Source organism: Ictalurus furcatus, chromosome 16 (genome assembly GCF_023375685.1).
Source record: "Ictalurus furcatus strain D&B chromosome 16, Billie_1.0, whole genome shotgun sequence".
Taxonomy (NCBI): domain Eukaryota; kingdom Metazoa; phylum Chordata; class Actinopteri; order Siluriformes; family Ictaluridae; genus Ictalurus; species Ictalurus furcatus.
The window spans coordinates 2,032,885-2,050,192 of NC_071270.1; the positions used below are offsets into that span (position 1 = coordinate 2,032,885).

A 17,308-nucleotide genomic window follows, 5' to 3' on the forward strand; every position below is an offset into this window, starting at 1 on the left:
GCGGAATATATCACAGCTCGGAGTGTGTCTGGTGTACGTGTCACATGTATGCCCATACTTGTCCATTTCCTACTTCACTTCACCCCCTGCTGGCAAGCCACGAGTCCAGCCATGGATTTATTTTTGGAACAGCATCCAGGCAAGGAGATTTCACTGCAAAACGTGACAGTAGCTACGTGTGATTTTCAGTACTGTCACGTACACGATCCATCCCGATCAACGGGATCTGCGAATACAGATCTCTTATTCGAGGTTCGTGATGCTGGAACTTTCATTTGACCTGAATCTGTCACGACGTCTCAAAGAAATCTGAAGTTTGTGTATTATGTAAGAAAAGTCATTTTTTGTTATTATAGACTCGTTATTATTTCTCCCCATGCTCTGTTGTGTTGCAGATCTTCAAGAAATGCCCAGAGCGACCCCACTGACTCTGAAACTGAGTTTTAACCTCCTGACTCAAGTCTGAGAAGGTCATCACTGACGCTAACACATTAAATCAGTGTTTGGATGCTGCTGGGTCTCGAAAGGCAGCAGCAGCAGACCCAAGCACAGTCCATGCTGTCTCCCTGTGTCCGGCTGTCTCACTGCACAAGTGCCATGACAGGATAACGGAGGCGTGGTCAGGGGTGGGAGTAGCTCTAGAGGGGTGTGGTCACCAGGAGAGTCGGCGGAGCTCCTGAAGGAGCAGTTTCACAGCCGTAGATGATGACCAGCCTGTTTCGGCGCAGCGCCAGCAGCAACGGCAGTCACGGCTCGAGGGCTAACGGTAATGGAGGATCCGAGCTCAATAACAGCAAGTCTTCTCGACAGGTGCTTATGAGTCTCATACTCCCTGCTGTTTCTGCTCTAACGGTGTAATTACTCGAGTTTCTGAAAAGAGCCACAAAGGAACTTGCAAACGGTTTGCAAAGAACGTGATGAATTCTGATGTAACCGTATACGTTTTTCTGCAGCACGTCCGACGGCTGGAGTTCAACCAGGCCATGGACGACTTCAAGACCATGTTTCCGAGCATGGACCACGAGGTGATCGAGTGTGTCCTGCGGGCCAATAATGGCGCCGTGGACTCCACCATCGACCAGCTCCTGCAGATGAGTTTGGATGGACAAGGCACGGACGACAGCTCCGACTCGGAGGACAGCATTCCCCCAGAGGTAAGAAGGCGAGGACGATGAGTCTCGCTAAAACAAGAGTCCTTCTCCGTGTTGATTAGTTATGGAGAAGACATAGTGGCAGGTAACGATTGGCTATAGACGATATCCAGTTCAGTGAAAAAGTTAGCACACCCTTACTTCAACTTCAAATAAAAATGTATTTATTTATTTTACTGCACATCTTTGTGTTTGTTCCTTTTTGAATTTTTGGTCTATGATTTTTACGGTTGCTAATGGTTTACCTCTCATCTTCAGCTCTGCAGAATGGCTAACATGAAGGGAAAAAAAACCCCACACACAAAACGTTTTGGACTATTACATGTATTTCATGCTATTTATTATTTTTTTTATACATTTGTGTCATTTTGTGTGAATAACTTGTGCAGAATACCGCGTCTCACGACATCATTTTACACCTAAAGGTCTGAATATCACGTTTTTTCTGTAAGGGACCTTTTACTAGGTTTGTTTTAGCCAACCTAGATACTGCGATGTACGTACTGTATATTGCAGCCTGTCCAAAAGGTTTTTCACTTATAGCGCTAGAATACTTTCGCCTAGTTCTCCACCCCTGGTTAAATTTATCGGAACAAATTCTAGATCGTGCGAAGCTCTTGGAATTACAGTAGTTTCGGACACACGGCACCCAGCAGCGTTTCTCCTCTGCGTCTTCAGTATGCAGCTGTAGAGCCTCTGCCCGGAATAACTACCAGCCCTGATGCCTGGGGGCAGGAGTGTGTGTATCATCGAAGAGAACTGCTTGACCCAGTTTGCTCGCCGAGGTCCTGAAGAGCGCACCCAGAGCTTTGAAGGCTCAAGACAAGATCCGTGCATTCTCAACCACGCCGATCTCTTTAAACATCATCAACTGGCGCAGACAAGCCCTCAGGCGCTACAGTGACCTGCCCGGTTTGATAGACTCGGTGAAAACGCATGGACGATCCTATAGAAGTGGGAGGCTTTCTATTAAAAAACGCATTACGTTATCAATTCCTTTGCTCTGAGGTCAGAGGAAAGTTGCAGATGCTGCTCGGTAAAAGGTTTCGAGTTTCTGTATGTTACGGTTTAGAAGAGGAAGCCTCGGCACTGTTACGCTTACAGATCAGCTTACAGTTTAGCTCCGGAGACGGTCTGTACAGTTATAAAAGTTTGCATAGCCAAGCAAAAATGGACCAAGTGTGCAGGGCAAGGAAGAAAAAATAAAACATAAACGATTCATAATCTGGACGTTGCTACTACAAAGTTGTTTATTTTCCTATCCTAGCACATAATGATGTGTTTTATTCCCCTTACTCCACGGCAACATACCGAAGTCCATCACATCATGCTTTTTATTATATGTTATAGTTTATAGTTATGTTCAATGTGGTAGAACATATTTAAAATATGTTCTTAAAAAATCATTCATTTTAAGCGAATAGTGACGATTTATTTTTAGTATCTATTAGTATTTTCTCACTGAGAAGGAAGGAATCTCAGGTAACCCTGTAAAACCCTTTTTAGGAAGCTAAGACTCCCTTCGTTGCCCAGTGAACCCTGAGAGAACCTTTGAAGAACCAATAATATCATAAGAAATGAAGTACATTACACTTATGGCATTTGGCAGACACTCTTATCCAGAGTGACTTACGTTTATTTAAATTATACGCCTGAGGGGCTTGCTCAAGGGCGGCAATTTTGGAAGTGCTGGGGTTTGAACTCACCTTCTGCATAGTAGACCGACACCTTAACCACTGAGCTACCGCTGCCGAGGAATAACAACTTCGTCCATCTTGCTTATGTGTGTGCGTGTTACCGTTTTCTCTTCTGCAGATCTTGGAAAGGACGTTAGAGCCGGACAGCTCAGATGAAGAACCCCCACCTGTTTACTCTCCACCCTCGTACGAGATGCACATCTATGATAGGAAGCACCCGGCTGACGTGCCGCCGTTCCCTCCTCCCAGGCAAGAACGCAGAAAAGACAAATGGGAAATTTCATTTAGAACGTTTAAAGGTTCTTCACATGTCCCTGCACAAGAAAAAGAAAGAAGGTATTATATCGAATATTTCCTGGTTAGAAATAGAACCTTCACTAAAGCCCTTAATAAAGAACCCCTTTTCTCAATTCAATTCAATTCAGTTTTATTTGTATAGCATCTAAACATCCCAGTTCACCACAACACTCCATGCCTGTGAGCCTCTAGATCTGCTTCTTTACCTAAGAAAAAAACTATTCACAAAAAGCTTGACTTCAGCCTGGACTTAAACTCTGAGACTGTGTCTGAGTCCGCTAATTGGAAGGCTGTTCCATAACTGAAAGCTCTTCCCCTGCTGTAGCCTTCACTATTCGAGGTACCAACAAATAGCCTGCACCTTCTGATCGAAGTAGGCGTGGCGAATCATAAAAGACCAAAATTTTGCTCAGGTACTGTGGCGCGAGACCGTTCAGCGCTTTATAGTTCAATAGTAGTATTTTATAATCAAGGCAAAAATTTTACTGGGCCCCAGTGCAGTGTGGATACGATCGGGGTGATGTGGTCGTATCTTCTGGTTGTAGTAAGGACTCTTGCTGCTGCATTCTGGACTAACTGGAGTTTGTTTATGCTCCTACTGGAACATCCAGACAGTAAGACATTACAGTAATCTAGTCTAGAGGTGACGAAAGCATGACCTAATATTTCTACAACGTGTAGTGAGGTTATATTTCTTATATTAGAAATATTTCTGAGATGAAGATGACAGAAAGTCCATCCAGAGTTACTGTGTGATCAGAAAGATTACTTCTAGCTACACGCGGTCCTAGTAGAAGTACTTCCGTCTTGTCAGAATTAAGTAAAAGGAAGTTAATAAGCATCTGTCATCTGGTTTCGCTGAAACATACAGCTGTGTATCATCAGCATAAAAGTGGAAGTTATTCCATGTTTACGAATAATTTGACCCAGACGTAGCATATATAAAGTAAAAAGCAGTGGGCCTAAAATAGAACCTTGTGGAACACCAAACTTTACCTTAGCGTGCATAGAGAGGTCACCATTTATATCTACAAACTGATAGCGATCAGTCAAATAAGACCCGAGCCAGGAGAGGACCGTTCCCTTTATGCCAACAACATTTTCTAGTCTATCAAGGAGAAAACAGTACGATCTATAATATCAAAAGCTGCACTAAGGTCAAGTAACACAAGCAAGGAGACACAACCCTGATCAGAGGCCAGTAGAAGGTCATTTACCACTTTAACCAGCGCTGTCTCTGTGCTATGATGAGGCCTAAATCCTGACTGATACATTTCATGAATGTTGTTCCTATGTAAGTACGAGCATAGCTGCTGTGCTACAACCTTTTCTAATCTCTTGGAGATAACGGGGAGGTTTGATATAGGCCTATAGCTGGACAATTGACAGGGGTCGAGGTCAGGTTTTTTAATCAGGGGTTTGATAACTGCTAGTTTAAATGAATTACATAGCCAGGGCTAAGGGAAGAATTGATTATTTTTAGAAGGGGTTTGATTACTTCTGGAATAAGTAATCAAGAGCGTGTGATTAATCGTTTGTTCGTTCACCTTCAGGAAGCGCCTATTCTGCTCATTTCTCCACCTGCTGCTAATCTCGCGCCACTACAACTCCTCAACCTTGAGCATGTGTCACTGCTCGGAAGATGCCGTTCATTTTAATTCTGGACACGATATCACCTTAAATGACCCAGAAACCCGATCCTCACAAACACAAACACAACAAGCCTGGAAGAACATGACTAGTTGATCACCACGTCTTAAGGAGTGACCTTGATTTTCTTTTTTCGTGCCAGGTTTGAAGCCAATCCTCCAACCGAGCATCGTCAGGTCAGCGGCTACAGGAACTGGAACCCTCCGTTACTAGGCAACCTCCCTGATGACTTCCTGCGTATCCTGCCCCAGCAGCTCGACAGTCTGCAGGTAGATTTATGGCGCTCGTACACAAATGGTAATGGATGGGGATCGTTTCCAATCGCTCACACACTGGAGGGAGCTGCTTGGTGTATTATATCAATACATTTTCAATGAGCTTACATTCGTAGTAACCCTTATGTTTGGTTTGCTTCATGGCAAAATCGGATTTTATGGCAACGCGACTGTAAAAATGTATTTGAAAACACCCCAATGCCTAATACATTAGTCTTTATCTTAATTATTAGCAGCATTTACAGGACCCATGAAACCTTGCCAGTTAGATATTTTAGTATTCTTCTTATATAACAAAGACTATTCAATTTCTATTCAAATTTTAAGACCTGTCAAATTTGGGGTTGATTCAGATGAACGGTCTAAAAAAAAAAGAAGAATTAGGTTTTGCATATTATGCAAATCTGTTTAAGTGGGAGGAGCTAAATGGTCCAAATTTGACCTTCGTGTGTGTTTTTTTTGCTAAGTCATTAATGGAAGATATGAATATTTAGTCCAAGTCTTACACTTCAATACAGAACATCCAAAAGGGTCATTTTGTCCCGAGTAAAACATCACCCATACCCACCTGATGGACCGGCAGTTTTTTCGTCCTCTGATGTGGTCTCGTTATGAAATGACACAATGTTCCTGAAGGTGTGGTTGTCAGTGCTGATTTATCCCTGTCGTCTGCATTCCAAGCTTTCTCAAAGCAGCCTGTCCCAGCCTTCCTCGTCGTCGTCGTCCTCGCTGTCCTCTCTGACGCAGTACTCTGCCTCGGAGCAGGACAGGAAGCTGAAGCAGTACCTGGAGGATGAGCGCGTTGCCCTTTTCCTGCAGAACGAGGAGTTCATGAGGGAGCTGCAGCGCAACCGAGACTTCCTCATCGCTCTGGAGAGAGGTGGAGACTGGAATGCGCACACACACACACACACACACACTTGACTTACTATCTTTATAAGACAAAAGACCTTTTATTAACATAATCATGCAGATAATGCAGCTAACTGATCTAACTCTAACCCAGACCTTAACTGTAACAAAAATGACATATTTGGGCTCTTTTAGTTTTTTTGAAACAGCATTTTTTTTTTTTTTTATTAAATGTATAAAAATCAATAAGTCAAAAAAATCAAAAAACTGTCAGGTATTCCTATCCCCGTAGGGAAATTTGGCTCCAACCACAATATAAAACACAATATTAAAAAAAACGCCCATGGTGTTAACTAGACTAACTTAATAAGCTAACAAGGACTATATTGCGAGCCAAGTGAGCTGAGCTAACACCTATATAAGGACAAATTCAGATTGTTCATATCTCTTTATTCCACAGTGCAGCTGATTGCTCGATTCCGATTGGTCGGACGGTGTGCATTATTTTCATACAACAGCACAGGTGGTTCCGGCTGTAACATGAGCATTAGGTCAATATCACCGCGCTCATTCTGATACGTTATTGTTTCTATAGTAACAGCTCATACACAGGGACTTGTAGGGTGGGCGTGCCACGTGATCTAACACTGATAAACAAACAAATATTTAAAAAATGTACTCAGCTTGCACGTTGTGCTGCATCACACCCCTCCCAGGTGTATTATTATTATTATTATTATTGTTGGGGTTGTTTTTTGTTCGTATAACAGCACGCTCTGCTGTGTGTTATTCCTTACATAGAATTGTATATCTTATATAGTCTTTCCATCCATCAATCCATTTTCCATACCACTTATCCTACACAGGGTCGCTTATCCCAGGGAACTCGGGGCACAAGGCGGGGGACACCTAACCCATCGTAGTTCTGTAGACTTTCTATAGGTTTAATGAGCTTGCTGCTCATCATGAAAGATGTATTTCTGCAATGAAGCAAGCTTACTGTTCGACATCTTGAGTCACCGAAGGCTTTTTTTTTTCTTCATCCTCCTCATGCCTCAGTATTCCATGCGTTCTTTTATTTTTGATACATCCTGAGGTTTTTGTGCACCTTCACTCACGCACGTTTATACTCTGCCGCTGGCTGCATGACGTTCATCGTCCTCGGTTTGCGTTCTCCCTGTCATGCCCCGTGCTCTCAGGGTCTCACCTTGAGAGCTGCACCTGTTGCCTCTGAGACATGCAGTACTCTCAGGTCACTCGATCACTTGATCACTTGGTCACTTGATCACTTGGTCACTTGATAGCCCCCACCCACGTAGTCATCTCACGCTGGCTCTTTATGTTGTAGATCGTCAGAGGTTTGAGTCTCTGAAATCCCAGCGCTCTCATTCATCCGCATGCATGGAGCGTTCCACTGAAGGTACACACCATTCATCAGCTCCACTGCACCTTCTGAACTGTGCTGTGTGTGTTTGTGTGTGTGTGTGTGTGTGTGTGTGAGTGTGTGGATGTGTTTGCGTCTGTATTTATTACAGTTAATGCTGGAGTGTAATATTGGGCTGGGTTTGGACTGATGCCAATAGCTTCATGGTGCAATACCAGGGGTCTGTACCATGATTTGGACATTTTAAATAGTCTTCTTGTTAATGTGTGTGTGTGATTCTGTAGGTGATCACAACGCCTCAGGCTCCGAGGAAGCCTGCACCTCCATCTCAGACGATGCCTTGTTCCGTGACAAACTCAAGCACATGGGAAAATGTAAAGCCACACACACACACACACACACACACCCATGAAACATGCACAAAACACGCGCATTACCAAGAGAACTCGAGACACATACGCGCACACGCCAACGTTTCGGTCATCATGCTCTGTAAAGACAGTAGATTGATGTCCCTCATTTACAGTGCATATTGTTATAAAAATAATGAAAACTACTTTGAGAAGAAATTTGACCTTGACGCTCTAGACCAGTTTGGAGCAGAAATGTCGGAAGAATTTAGGGGTGAATATGAAAATGGTGAAGATTCAAAAGTTAGGGGGAAAACTTGGATGCGTGCATGTTATTCGAATATATTTTATATGACATCCAGAAAGGAGAATGACATTTTTTACTGCTATCATTTTGCTTTTTTTTTTTTTTTTTTTTTTTTTGCAACACTACCGTAATCCCAACACTGCTCCCATAACTCGATATTATTATTATTATTTTTATTATTATTATTAAATTAAATAAAGGAATCTGCAGAAATTTTATAATTCTAAAAATTCGCTATGTTTCTAGTGAAAATTGCATTTCTATAGTTCAAAGCTAATAAGAATAAATAAAACTGCAATATGTTCCGGATGTTTCTGAAAGGAAAATTAAAGAGCTATGGTTAAAAAAAAATATATATATATATATATATATATATATATATATATGTTTAACCTAACGGCTTCTAGCCAGTAACGCATTCGTGTTTTCCTTCGTATTTTGCAGCTACAAGGAAGAAGCTTTTTGAAATCGCCAAGTCTTTCTCTGAAAAAACTCGTCGGAGGAAGACCAAAAAGAGGGCTCTCCTCAAGCATCAATCGTATCCTCCTGCAGCGTCTGACGTCACATCCGCCCTGTCCTCTGCAACTTTTTAAAATGATGAATCCCTGGGTTATTTTACAGTAAACTCTGCACTGGAAAAAAAGACTTGGTCACGGACTCAAAAATGTGCACACGATTCAAGAAGGAGGTGATCAAAGGAGAAACAAAATGACAGCCAGACAGACAAAATACTCAATAGAATATACGGTGATTAAAAAAAATGTATACTGAAAAATAGCACCGGAGTATAGACACCTATAAAAGTCCATGCAAATCATAAAGCCAAGGATAGACGGTGGTGCACAGAACCGCACAACTCAAACAAACGGTAGTGAAGGATCAGAGGTAGGGCTGAAAAATGCACGTCATTAAATGTACAAAAAGCACGTCATTAAATATTCACCGTGGCCCGGTGTGTGCGGAGTTCGCATGTTCTTACCGTGCTGCGGGGGTTTCCTCCGGGTACTCCGGTTTCCTCCTCCAGTCCAAAGACATACATGGTAGGCTGATTGGCGTGTCTAAAGTGTCCGTAGTGTATGAATGGGTGTGTGAATGTGTATGTGATTGTGCCCTGCGATGGATTGGCACCCTGTCCAGGGTGTACCCCGCCTTGTCCCCGATGCTCCCTGGGATAGGCTCCAGGTTTCCCCGTGACCCTGAAAACAATAAGCGGTATAGAAGATGGATGGATGGATGGATGATTAAATACTAAAGGAGTCGAATATAGACTGTAGTGGACATGACTGAAAAAGGTTTCCAAAGCTGCTTTCAGCACATCCAGTGCTTATTGTATATTCCATAACCCTCGTGTCAGACTCACGACTGCAGCCTCCACTGCCAACCTTCTGGAGGATGTAGAGGGACTTACAGCAGGCAAGCACCAACTTCCCCTCATTTTCAAAATGAAATAGTCTTTGGTTCCGAAGTCTGTCACTCCTAATGTTGTTTCATGTGTGCAGAGGATGAAGGCAAGCTCAGGAGATCCGGTGCTCAGGAAAAGGACGAGTCGAACAAGGAAGTGGTGTCATGGTGAGACTGCGAATAAAGCAGCTACTGTACGCACACTGTATCACATACACCTGTACAAGTCTGTGGACCCGTATGTGTTCGTTGAACATCCCATTCCAACTTCCACTCTTCTGGGAAGGCTTGCCGCCAGATTTTAGAGCGTGGCTGTTGGGACTCGAGATCATTCAGCCACAGGAGCGTTAGCGAGGTCAGTGAGGTCACGGCCGAGGAGGCCTGGGGCACAGTGAGCGCCCCAGTTCATCCCAAAGGTGTTCAGTGGGGTTGAGGTCAGGGCTCCGTACAGGCCGCTGGAGTTCTCATGCTGTCAAGCTGTCATGCTGGAACAGGTTTGGGCCTCTAAGTTCCAGTGAAGGGAAATTGTAAATCTATTCTACAGCATACAAAGACATTCTAGACAAGTGTGTGACGGACAGGTGTCCACAATCGTCTGGCCGTACAGTGTATAATAACACAGGCAGGTAAACACAGAACACACTCGCTTTGAAACTCCTCAGTAGGTTATTTCGGAAAGATGGTTACAGTATCAAATTTTTACCTGGCTAATAAAGATTTACGTCTCGTTAGCGTATTTTATCGGTAGCTGAGTTTATTGCTCTATATTTCCCCCTAGTGGAATAACAGAGACTATGTCCTTTTCTTTTTTCTTTTTCTCAACACGTCATTTTTTAATGGATTTTATTGGGTCATATATCTGACACCCATGGTTCAGTTGTTAAACCCAGCATGTGTCCGTTTCTGTTACAGACTTTTTTCTCATGTTACGCCCCTGCTGTTCTCCTGATGGTGGGACGAGCCTCACTTCGATCCCCCCTTTGCCATCTGGATCGGCCTGCGGCGAGTCTGCGTGGGCCACGGAGCCGTGCTCTCAATGTGTGCCCTCATCTGGAAGGCGCTTAGGTTCACATCAGCGAGCTGGAAAGCTGGAAACGTTGATCTCCTTAGGACTTGTTCATTCACTTTGAGTTCACCTGAATCACGAAATCATCACATGTATTATCTATCAGACCTATTATTATCTTATACGGTTCTTTTTTTAAAAAAACAAACAATTTTTTTTAGACTAGGGCTGACTTGCAGCTAATTTCAGATTGAATATCATGCCGAGGTGGAGTCGGGGATGTTCAGAGGGAGCCGACGCGCTGCTCGGTGACACTCAGGACTCCACACACAAGCACAAACTCTTCCACGTTCACCACGGCAGCCATCTTCGGCCGCGTTCGATCTGTCGAAACTCAGGAGCATTCAAGACCAGTGCGGCTTCGCGTATAAAAGCTGTTTTATCGTGTATAATAACTGCAGTATCTTTAGCTGTTTGTTTTCAGCGCTACCACCTCCTCTACAGCTCCTCAATCAGATCTCCAGTTCCGACTCATCGGTGAGGTGTAAATATGGTCAGTTGTTGCACACGATCAGGCCGAATGTTTTCCACTTGAATCTGGCAGGATGTGACCTGAGAGTCGTCACCGTGTCATTCACTGAAGTAAACATTGCGGTCTATCATACGTCTTTCCATTGCACTTTCTGTGCAGGATGCTGCCTCTTTGTACAGATCACTGACTTTGATCCATACCGCACTTTCTTACTTAAATTATATTAAATTATATTCAATTCAATTCAATTAAATGACTCTTTGAAAAGCAAATCAGCTTCTCTGTCTGTCCCCCCCTCCCTCCCCCTTCATTTCCAGGAAGTGAGCAGCTGCATATTGTTATCATGACGTCCTGTCGCTCCAAAGCCAAGCTGTTTATGGGCTGTTTTTCGTGTTTGTCCACGTGCAGCTACTTTTATCTCTCGGGTTGCACAAATATCACGTCCGTGTCCATCTCTAGTTCGGGTCTGGATTCCAGCACTTCCTTGCATTGTGCTTGCGTCCTGTCTTCCTCTCAGAAGTGACGAATCGCATAAAGGAACGGTTTGATAAGAAATAAACCCACGTGGACAGGCGGAGAAGCTTCATACATCTCCATACATAACTGTAGGATCGAACCAGGGACAATAGAGCTGTGAGGACCCTGACACGGATAAAGCACTTATTAAAAATGAGTGAATGAATGAACGACGACGCACCTGATTCAACTAATCAGATAATTATTTAATTCTAGAAGTCGGTGTGTTGGAGCAGGATGAACACTAAAATGTTCAAGGTAGGGGTTCTCTAGGCCCTGTGATCATGCCTATTCAACACTCATACATGTGCTTTGGAGGACACTGAAGGGAAATGCTGTATTTGGAAGAAACAGACATGCAATAACCTGAGTGTCCAGTAGATGGCACTGGAGACCAATATGTAACCTCACACATTCCTTTTAATGAAGGCCAATAATAGCAACTACATACTGTATTTGCATCAGCACAAGTATTCCCAAATTCATGAAATGTTAGATTCTTGGATTGGATTCTGCCTCACTTTTTTAGTCACTTCGGATAAAAGTGTCTGCTGAATCAGAAACTGTAATGTAATGTAATATAAGCTAATTTAATTGAATAAATATGACTCTATGGCTTTTCCTGTCATCAGAGAGTGTGTGCCAGAGAGAGACGTCTAGGACTAAAGAGCCCTCAGATCATGACACTGGCTGCAGGACAGTTTGTGTGTGTTTTATCTCTTGGTGGATCCTTACAAGGATAGGAATGTCTGTTGTTGTTGTTGTTGTTGTTGTTGTTGTTGTTGTTGTTATTGATTGTGGCACCTGATCGTAATCCTTAAAGATATAGTTAATAAAATTTTAAAATGGTTCCAGATATGTAATATTCACCTAATTTCAAAGGTAGTCTAGAAAAAATACGATTCCCAATACTGTCTTGCAATTTATTTGGAAAAATTGTCTCATTTCGGGTTGCTGTTTTATAAAAAATAAATAATTCAGGACCAGAAATAAGCTCCTCCCCCAGAAGTAGAACTGGTCAGCCTTTAAAAAACAACACAAGAAAAAATAAGTGCTTTCAACAGATAGGGTCGGGGAAGATGACGGCATGTCAGTGTTTTCATTCCAGTTGCGATTCAAAATGACATACTGCTCCTTTAATTTCAGCGTTTTTCCTAGCTCTCATCACTCCGATTTGGGTTTGCGATACTGAGTGGTTTGTGTGGATGAAAATGTTAGCTGGTTACCTCGCTGACTAGAAAAATGAAAATTGACCTCACAGGCAGCAGAGCGTACAAAAGAATTACATACTACTCCTTTCATTTCATATACGCGTACTGATTAAGGCTTTATTAGTGAGGATGACTATTTTTCACTCAGACGTGGGTTTAGAATTCTTTGTGGTTTATGTGAATTAAAACGTTAGCCGGCTAGAAACACTCAAATGTTGTCGTTGTTGTTTTTTTTAGTTCCTAGGCAGTGTAGCGGAGGTGCGTGGGGATTCTCCCAAAGCAGCTCAGGTACTGTCAATCATCAGGGGATGATCACGTTCCTCTCAATCCAATTTACTCTGAAGTGGCAGGTTAAGATTGCCACAGCTTGGGTTACAAGATGCCCGGCCAATGAAGGATGTGGAGGATTTAGTCCTGCTCCCCTAGGACAGCATTTCCATGAAGAATACTTTTTTGACGTCCTGTTGAATTGAACACAGCACACATAACACAGCCTCTCGAGGTTCATGTTGCAGTAATTGGATTGGGAGCCTCACGGCTTTTGGCCTTCGCTCAGCCTCAGGAGGGGAACTGAGGTGAGGAAATCCCCCTCGGCGCTGTCTCTGCAGGCAAGCAGCAACTCCCTGCTGATGGTAACGGTTCTTCTGATGCCCGTGCAGAACATCTCACGCACTGTAGAGGTGAGAGAACTAGGAAGAATGGCATTCGGTTTGGGTTTAGTCTGTTGTCTGTTACATAAGCTGTACGCCATCTGCCAGTTTATGACCAAACCTCAGTCGGCTACCAACTAATTTATTATATAACAGCTTATAGTGTCGTACAATCACTATAAAGTCATTTAATATCTGCATTAGCACAAAACAGGGTTAGGGTTTTATTTCATGAAGGCAGCTGGTACATACTGTCATGGCAGATGATTTTAGCACCGACTCTAATCTCCGAAACAGACTAGTGTAGAAAATAAAGTGCTGTTCGAAAGTCATCGGATCCTAAATCTTTCGGTTCTACGTACATTTCCGTGCACTTTATGTAGTCTTGTGTACGTGTACGTGTACTACTGCATTGCTACGTGTTGCACCGTGGTCCCGGAGAGACAACATTTCGTTCCAGTGTATACAAGCTATACAGAGGAATGACAATAAAAACCCACTTGACTTGATAAATCTGCCAAATAAATAAATAAATAAATAAATAAATAAATAAATAATTCCAAAAACTTACAGAGACATTTTTGGGATCGGGCTGCATCACCCCACCCCATCGTTGATTATTTACCTATAACAGCACACCCCTAGGTGTTGTATTCGTCTTATGTGACAGCAATTTGTGTTTCCTCCCTTTGTAGTTACATTTAATAATGTAACATCAACAAACAAGCTAGTTCCTGCTATCACTTGTTTGTGTTACAGCAGTTTTAAGCCATTTTAAAACTATTTCTTTTACTCGCTCGAAGGTAAAAACGCAAAAATGGCATCCCGTCATGTCAGTGAGAAACCACAAGGACTTTGCTGTGTCTCTAGGGGTGTTTTCATGCCTGGTCCTTTTCACGGGTCTGAGCACGGTTTGCTAAAAAAAACGTGCATTGTGAGCACAAATAGCTGTGGGCTCACTCGAATTTTCCCATTCACAAATTCTCCTACAGACTTCTGTACCAGCTGCGCACATTCAACATTGCTGCTTCTGCTGGAAGAGGTATGTTATAGACAGATGAGGAAACGGTTGCACTTCTCCAAATTTGCAAGGAGGACTATGTTAAGAAACAACTATCAACCGCCCACAGAAACCCGAAAGTGTTTCTTCAATTTTCAGCAAAACTGAAAGACGGATTTTAAGCAGACCGCCTTGCAGTGCCGGGTTCTAGTGAAAAAATGATAAATATATGACCACACGAGTTAGACTGCGATCTAGTGGACGGTCAGCTGATGCCAAGTGGCCTCTCTACGATTTGTTAGACGAAATTCTTGTTACAAAGAATTCCCCTGTGTGAACCCAGTGGATGTCGTAGAGGGAGGAAGTGTTGACATCGGTGACGATGATAATGGTACGTTCATTGCAAACTTGCTTGATCTATTTAACTGCGCGATATTGCTGAACCCCCAACATTACAACAGGACTAGGACCCAAAAAGCAAAAGAGGTCTGAGACCCCATTACTGCTTAAAAGGACCAAAAAAGGATCCGAGTCCTCTTTCGGGGACAAGGACAGTGTGAACGTAAACAGAACTGGGTCCTTTTTCACTTGGTTCTCCTCTTGGTCCACTTCAAGTGGTCCGAGTTCGTTTTTTTTTGTTTGTTTGTTTTGTTTTTTTAAAGAGGACTCACGTGTCAAAACACCCTAAAGTTACAGCTTTACCTCAGACTGCTACAAAGTGCTGACACTGGACACTCTTTTAGAAAATGTGAAATAAAAATCTCCTTACAGAAAACTTCACCAAATCCCTTTCTTAGTCCTACTATAGAAATGATAACATTTAATAACCAGCACATTAATATAAACCTGTGATTTGCGGTCAGAACTATTGTCAGGGCCGTGGTCCTCTTAGCTGACCAATCAGAATGGAGAATTCAAAGTGCTGTGGTATAATAAGTAATAAAGCACTTATTACATATATATATATATATATTTTTTTTTAAACACGTGAAAGCCAAAGTCTGCATACGGACTGTGGCAATTTCTCCAAAATGCTTGGATCGCCCTCACAGTTTTAAAAGCAATGTTTTGTAATTTTTTTTTTATTTGCTGCTTTTTGTAGTATTTTTTTTTTTGGGGGGGGGGGGGGGGTGTATTTAGACTTTTCATTATGTTTAAAAGCATTTCTGCTTTCCAAAATTTCCTCGCACGCGTCTGAGACTATTGCACAGTGTGTGTATACGTTCGCTCGGAAACATATCAACCCGAAATAATGGAGGCAGCGAGGCAGCGGGATTAGGCTGGAGCTATGGAGACACACAGTCGGTAAAGGACAGATGGAGTGGGTGCAGAGCTTGGAGAATGACTCAGCGCTGAGATGGGAGTGTTTAACATGGAAGAACATCACACCTTCAGGAGCATGAGAAATATTTGTGACGGCTGGTCCGTCAGCACATCCAAAGCCCCCAGCCTCCCTCTGTGTTTGATCTCCTCACACCTCAGAGTGGAATTTGTATATTTGCATGTAACTTGATCAGCGAGTTGCAGATTTTCAAGACACTATGGAGTGTTATGTTGGGCTGTGAGGACTGACGGGTGTGATAAAGTGTGTGTTATGGTATTTCAGGGGTTTTAAAAGCTGATGCATTAATGATATCATAAAAGATAAAGACTCTCTCTCTCTCTCTCTCTCTCTCTCTCTCTCTCTCTCTGTTGTGGACCAAAACAAGTTAGTTCCTATTATCACTTATGTTACTATAGCACCTATAAGCAGTCGCTCTCTCATCAGCCTGCCTTTTTGCAGCTTGCCATGCTACACGAAACTACAAAGCGTAAACTCCGCTGTCCTATCGGAAAATCGAATGCTACAGCTTTACCTCTGACTGTTACAAAGTGCTGACACTGGAGACTCCTTCCATCAGTGCTCAATAAACTCTCCTTACAGAAAAGGTCACCACATCAACAATGACGTGATTCTAAAATCCGTTTACACGGAGTGTCCACCATACAAGTCGGTTTGTAAGCTGTAAGTTGTCGCTATAGAAACTAACCTATGAGAACGAGCACACTGAGCACCAATCAGAATCGAGAATTTAGCAGCACTGTAGCGTGAACTCTGTTTTCTCAAAATAATACGGAAAAAGAAATGACCTACGTCTAATTCCTGGCTCTTTATGTGATGTGCCAAGTTTACTGAACAACCCTAAATTGTTCATTTGACATGATTTACATTCCTATGCAAATTTTAGGTGCTTCGGGAAATTTTTAACACTACACAATAAGGTCGAGAAAGGGTTCTAGCTAGCTAGATAACTCGTTAAGCGTCTTAAAACATTATTAGGTGTGTAACATAGATTAGCGAGCTATTCGACTAGCTATCGGTACAGAGGTTAGCCTTGTTGCCTCAGAAAGTTGTTTTTTGTAACAGGGATTAACCGCCAAAATGTCGTGTTCGGATTTGTGGGTAGCTAGATACCTTGTTAAAATCCTTTAAATGTTATTAGAGCTAACAGAACATAAGAGTTAAATGTGCGGCTGGGTTTGCCATCTAGACACGGTTGGTTGTGGAGAAGTTAGCGTTGTTGCATCAGAAAACGTTCTACAACAGGAAATTTACCACCAAGCCGTGTTTATAATTGTAGCATTGTAGATAGTTGGGTTAAACTTGTTAAATGTCTTAAAACATCAGCGTTTAACTGGCCTATTGGTTATCGAACCATCTAGACACACTGGTTCTCCAGGTTTCTCCACCTTCTGTAAACATGCTAGCTGGTGGGTTGGGTATGCTAAATTGTCCCTAGGTGCGAATAAGTGAGTGAATGGACGACCACAGTGCACCAGGGTAACATGTAAGATGAAACACTGATCGTTAGAGAAAGTGTAAGGTGTATAAAACAAAATCAGTCCGCTCGGTTTTGCACGTTGGCACTCCATTTCCCAGCATGCACCGCGCCCTTGCGACGTTTCTCACAGCTGACTGACGGATAAGGGGGGAGAGGGGGAGGGGAGGGGGGAGCGCCCAGCAGCCTAACGGGAGAGGCTGCCGGGGA

The 17,308-nt window shown here is 42.9% G+C and overlaps 1 protein-coding gene across 1 annotated transcript; it reads left to right on the plus strand.

Moving 5' to 3' along the window:
* The first annotated feature begins 299 nt into the window (after positions 1–299).
* cuedc1a (CUE domain containing 1a) lies at positions 300–9,939 on the plus strand. The gene is made up of 10 exons (XM_053646009.1): positions 300–810; positions 954–1,154; positions 2,967–3,097; positions 4,938–5,064; positions 5,752–5,950; positions 7,271–7,342; positions 7,591–7,680; positions 8,408–8,501; positions 9,318–9,376; positions 9,463–9,939. Exons 1-10 carry the CDS (start codon positions 703–705, stop codon positions 9,534–9,536), a joined length of 1,155 nt encoding a protein of 384 aa, XP_053501984.1. The 5' UTR covers positions 300–702; the 3' UTR covers positions 9,537–9,939.
* The last annotated feature ends 7,369 nt before the right edge of the window (positions 9,940–17,308 follow it).

Excerpts from the sequence above, each read along its gene's own strand:
- cuedc1a (XM_053646009.1), top strand. The coding sequence starts at position 703 with ATGATGACCAGCCTGTTTCGGCGCAGCGCCAGCAGCAACGGCAGTCAC. Across the intron at positions 811-953 it reads ACAGCAAGTCTTCTCGACAG|CACGTCCGACGGCTGGAGTT; the intron begins GTGCTTATGAGT and ends GTTTTTCTGCAG. Across the intron at positions 7,343-7,590 it reads CATGGAGCGTTCCACTGAAG|GTGATCACAACGCCTCAGGC; the intron begins GTACACACCATT and ends GTGATTCTGTAG.